The 5,025-nt window shown below is 53.3% G+C and overlaps 1 protein-coding gene across 1 annotated transcript in view; it reads left to right on the top strand.

The window, feature by feature from the left end:
* Window positions 1–4,796, top strand: part of YJU2 (YJU2 splicing factor homolog) — a 22,720-nt gene extending 17,924 nt beyond the window's left edge. The window contains exon 7 of the mRNA XM_017507375.2: window positions 3,937–4,796. Within this exon, the coding sequence (XP_017362864.1) occupies window positions 3,937–4,158 (222 nt within the window). The 3' untranslated portion in view covers window positions 4,159–4,796. The remainder of the gene's footprint in view (window positions 1–3,936) is intronic.
* Window positions 4,797–5,025: the final 229 nt, after the last annotated feature.

The raw sequence follows: 5,025 nt of genomic DNA, 5'->3' as shown, positions 1-5,025 counted from the left end.
TTTTTAGACAGTTTCACTCTTGTTGCCCAGGCTGGAGTAGAGTGGCACGATCTCGGCCCACTGCAGCCTCTGCTTCCCAGGTTCAAGCAGTTCTCCAGCCTCAGCCTCCCAAGTAGCTGGGATTACAGGTGCATGCCACCATGCCTAGCTAATTTTTGTATTTTTAGTAGAGGTGGGGTTTCACCTTGTTGGCCAGACTGGTCTCGAACTCCTGACCTCAGGTGATCCACCTGCCTCCGCCTCCCAAAGTGTTAGGATTACAGGCGTGAGTCATGCGCCCATCTCCTGGTTTTTCAAATTGCTTTTGCAGAGACGCGGTCTTGCCGTGTTGCCCAGGCGGGTCTCAAGCTCCCAGCTTCAAGCGGTTCTCCTGCCTTGGCCTCTAAAGGCACAGGGATTCCAGGCATCAGCCACCATGTCTTAAAAAACCCAAGACACGTTTTTAAAAGACATTTTCTTTGCAGCTGTATCCCCTGGTTAGAGTTCTCACACTGTGGTTCTTACATAAACCACTCCCAGAATTCATTGTCTGCAATGTCCTCTCTGTTTTAAAACAGTGAATCAAGAGAGTGAAGCTGCTTTGGAAGCAGTCCACCCTTTTACGATTTCCTCCGTCAGTCTGTTGACAGCAGGTGTTTTATTTGGTTTTACATGATACATCTTTATCCAAACTTTTCAGACCTTTACCCTAACTTCTACAGGAAGCAATATCTCCACACTTGCATTTTCTTGGTTTATTTCATTTTATTTATTTACTTTTTAAATATTTATTTATTTATTTAGAAACAGGGTCTTGCTATGTTGCCCAGGCTGGAGTGCAGTGGCTATTCACAGGCGCGATCCCACTACTGATCAGCACGGGAGTTTTGACCTGCTCCGTTTCTGACCTGGGCAGGTTCACCCCCCTCCTTAGGCAACCTGGTGGTCCCCCACTCCCGGGAGGTCACCATATTGATGCAGAACTTAGTGCGGACACCCGATCAGCATAGCGCACTACAGCCCAGAACTCCTGGGCTCAAGAGATCCTCTAGTCCCAGCCTCCTGAGTAGCTGGGACTACAGGCACACGTCACCGTGCCCGGCTATGTTATTTTTCTTTTACAGATGAGATCTTGCCCTGTCACCCAGGCTGCAGTGCAGTGACACAATAACAGCTCACTGCAGCCACCACCTCCTGGGCTCAAATGATCCACCTCAGCCTCCCAAGGAGCTGGGACACAGGTGCATGCCACCATGCCCAGCTCATTTTTAATTTTCTTCCTGCCTTCCTTCCTTCCTTTCTTTTTTCTTCTTTCTCTTTTCTTTTCTTTTTTTTTTTTGAGACAGAGTTTCGCTCTTGTTACCCAGGCTGGAGTGCAATGGCGCGATCTTGGCACACCACAACCTCCGCCTCCTGGGTTCAGGCAATTCTCCTGCCTCAGCCTCCTGAGTCGCTGGGACTACAGGCACGCGCCACCATGCCCAGCTAATGTTTTGTAGTTTTAGTAGAGACGGGGTTTCACCGTGTTGACCAGGATGGTCTCGATCTCCTGACCTCGTGATCCACCCGCCTCGGCCTCCCAAAGTGCTGGGATTACAGGCGTGAGCCACCGCGCCCGGCCCTTTCTTTTTTTAAAAGACCAGTGTGTATGTCGCCCAGGCTGCTCTCAGACCCCTGGCCTCGTGCAGTCCTCCCACCTTGGCCTCCCAGTCATTAGTTGAGCCTAGTGATGATGAGCACCACCTGTAGAAAGTTTTGGGAACTGGCCGGGCGCGGTGGCCCACACCTGTCATCCCAGCACTTTGGGAGGCCGAGGCGGGTGGATCATGTGAGGTCAGGAGTTCGAGACCAGCCTGGCCAGCATGGCGAAACCCTGTCTCTACTAAAAGTACAAAAAGTAGTCAGGCGTGGTGGTTGGGTGCCTGTAATCTCAGCTACTCAGGAGGCTGAGGCAGGAGAATCGCTTGAACTGGGAGTTGGAGGCTGCAGTGAGCAGAGATCACGCCACTGTACTCTCGCCTGGGCGACAAGAGTGAGACTTCATCTCAAAAAAAAAAAAAGGTTTTTGGAACTAACCTATGTCACTTTTTTTCTGTCACCCAGGCTGGAGTCCAGTGGCACGATCTTGGCTCATTGCAACCTCTGCCTCCCAGGCTAAAGCAATTCTCCTGCCTCAGCCTCCTGAGTAGCTGGGATTACAGACGTGTGCTACCACACCTGGCTAATTTTTGTATTTTCTTTTTAGTAGAGACATGATTTCCCCGTGTTGGCCAGGGTGGTCTCGAACTCCTGACCTCAAGTGATCCATCCACCTCGGCCTCCCAAAGTGTTGGGATGACAGGCATGAGCCACCGCACCTGGCCGTCTGTGCCTTTAACCTCTTTTCCTCATTCTGAAATCAGTCCGGAGCTACGACTTGAAAGAGGTCTCTCCGACACCTTCACAGTGGCCACCACCCCCCACTCTCGGCTGGACACTGAAAGCCACCGTCCTTTCTCCATCCCTCATATGCACTGCCCTGGCACTTCCTGAATCACATCTTGGCTTCTCATCTCCACGCCTTTACCCATGCCATCTCCTTTACCTGGGATGCCCCCTTTGCTTGGTGAACTCCTACTCACCCTTCAATACCCAATGCAAGACACCCTTCCTCTGAGAAACTCATCCTCACAGTTCAAGCTCACGTGCCCTGGCTTCACTCTCACCCAGATGGATGTTGTCGTGGGTACTGGTCTCCTTGTCCCTCTCTCTCCCCACATGGTGAGCTCCGTGAGGGCAGAGCACCCACCAGGACTTCCTTAACCCAGTGGCTACCACTTCCTCTATTTAAACATAAAACAGAGTCACACAGTTCACAGAGCTGCACAGAACTTGAAACAGTTCAAGACCAGCCTGGCCAACATGGTGAAACCCCATCTCTATTAAAAATACAAAAATTAGCTGGGCGTGGTGGTGGGTGCGTGTACTCCCAGCTACTTGGGCGGCTGGGGCAGGAGAATTTCTTGAACCCGGGAGGCGGAGGTTGCAGTGAGCGGAGGTCACTCAGCCTGAGTGACAGAATGAGACTCTGTCTGGCTCACGCCTGTCATCCCAGCTCTTTGGGACACTGAGATGGGAGGATCGCTTGAGCCAGGAGTTCGAGACCAGCCTGGGCAACACAGTGAGACCCTATCTCTATGAAAAATCAAAATGTTAGTCTGCCATAGTGACGCGCTCCTGCAGGAGGCTGAGGCAGGAGGATCGCTTGAGCCCAGGAGTTCGAGGCTGCAGTGAGCTGTGATTGCACCATTGCACTCCAGCCTGGGCAATAGAGTGAGACTCTCTCAAAAAAAATGTTTTTTTAATAAATAAAAGTAGATTAAAGGGGCCCTTCTGTTGCAGTTAGGGAGCTGGAGGTCGTGCTGACCCTTTTCTACCTGTCCCTAACTCTTCCTCATAGCAACCTCCTCCGTTTTCACTTGTTCCCTCAAGCACATTGATTAAGCACCTTCTTGTGTTGGGAACTGTTTGTGGCACTACAGAACCAGCAGTGGGGAAGACGGGCTCACAGTGAGTTAGGGAGAGAGTTCTAACAGCCAGCAGAGGGCACAGTGAGCATGGACATGCAGCCTGCATGTGAGCTTGAATCATGATGGGCTTCTCAGAGGTGGGGTGTTTTATGTTGGGTATTGAAGGGCGAGTAGGAGTTCACCAAGCAAGTGCGTGGAAAAGGGGACACCCCTGGTGAAGGGAATAGCATGGGTAAAGGCATGAAGATGAGAAGACACAGTGTGATTCAGGTAGTGCCAGACCAGGTTATGTGGGATGGAGAATGGGCAGAGGCCTTTAGTGCCTAGCCTAGGGCAGCAGGGGGCCATAGAGGAGGTTAGAGCAGAAGAGGAATGTGGTCAGTGGGGCCGTGAGCAGGGGTTGGGGGCAGAGGGGCCAGACCCCCTCACATGTCCCTATCACCTACAGGCACCAAAGCCCAAGAGGAAGGTGGAGGTCTGGGAGCAGAGCATTGGCAGCCTGGGCAGCCGGCCCCCGCTGTCGGGGCTGGTCGTGGTGAAGAAGGCAAAGGCCGACCTGGATGGGCCGCCACAGGGGGCCCCAGCCCCAGGTAAGGTCACTGAGTTTCCAGAGCCGGGCACGGTTTCTATCATGGCCTCTAGGTGGCGGCAGTGCTCCCAGTGCACTTAGGGAGCCTTCATCGGGTGGGTGGGGGGTGGCATCCGAGCACCACAGGACCAATTAGTGGCGTGAGAAGAGAAGTCAGGTGGCTTCTTTTTGTCTTTTATTTACAAAAGGAGCCAGTGCTTGCTTTTAAAGCCCAAGTCACGTGGGAGTGTGCAAAATAAATGTCAAATCCGCGCTTCCCTACACAGCCTTCGCTGTCTGCAGATGCCAGGCAGCGCTGTCCCCCTCCCTGGCTGTCTCTACGGCATGCACGGCTGCCGTCACATACCTGGTGCTCTGCAGGGGTGAGAGCCCCACGCCTCCAGCCCCGGGTGGATGGAGGATTGGGGTGCGGTCAGCGTTGCCAGAATTCGGAGCGGAGCAGCCGGGGGCAGATCCCTCCAGTTTCCATTGGCTTGTCCTGTGGCCTTGGCCGAGAACCTCCCCCCAGCAGGGTCCCAGTGTCCTGTCCTGTAAAATGCAGCTAAGGGGACCCACCTCACGTAGGTGGGATCAGTCCCCAGGTTTGGGTTGATTCTGTGAGTGCTGGTAATTGAGTAGACCCTGGCACATGGCGAGCCTTGGAGACGCTTGAGACATTTTTGTCAGTACTGATCAAAATTATGCCATTTGGCTGGGCACGGTGACTCACGCCTGTGACCCCAGCACTTCGGGCGGATCGCTTAAGGTCAGGAGTTCAAGACCAGCCTGGCCAATGTGGTGAAGCCCCGTCTCTACAAAATACAAAAATTAGCCAGGCACAGTGGCCGGTGCCTATAATCTCAGCTACTTGGGAGGCTGAGGCAGGAGAATTCCTTGAACCCGGGAGGTGGAGGTTGCAGTGACCCAAGATTGCGCCACTGCACTCCAGCCTGGGCGACAGAGCAAGAC

This window comes from Cebus imitator, unplaced genomic scaffold, assembly GCF_001604975.1.
Source record: "Cebus imitator isolate Cc_AM_T3 unplaced genomic scaffold, Cebus_imitator-1.0 Scaffold375, whole genome shotgun sequence".
NCBI lineage: Eukaryota > Metazoa > Chordata > Mammalia > Primates > Cebidae > Cebus > Cebus imitator.
Note: the sequence above shows the minus strand (reverse complement) of the source record. Positions and strands in the feature narration are given on the sequence as shown.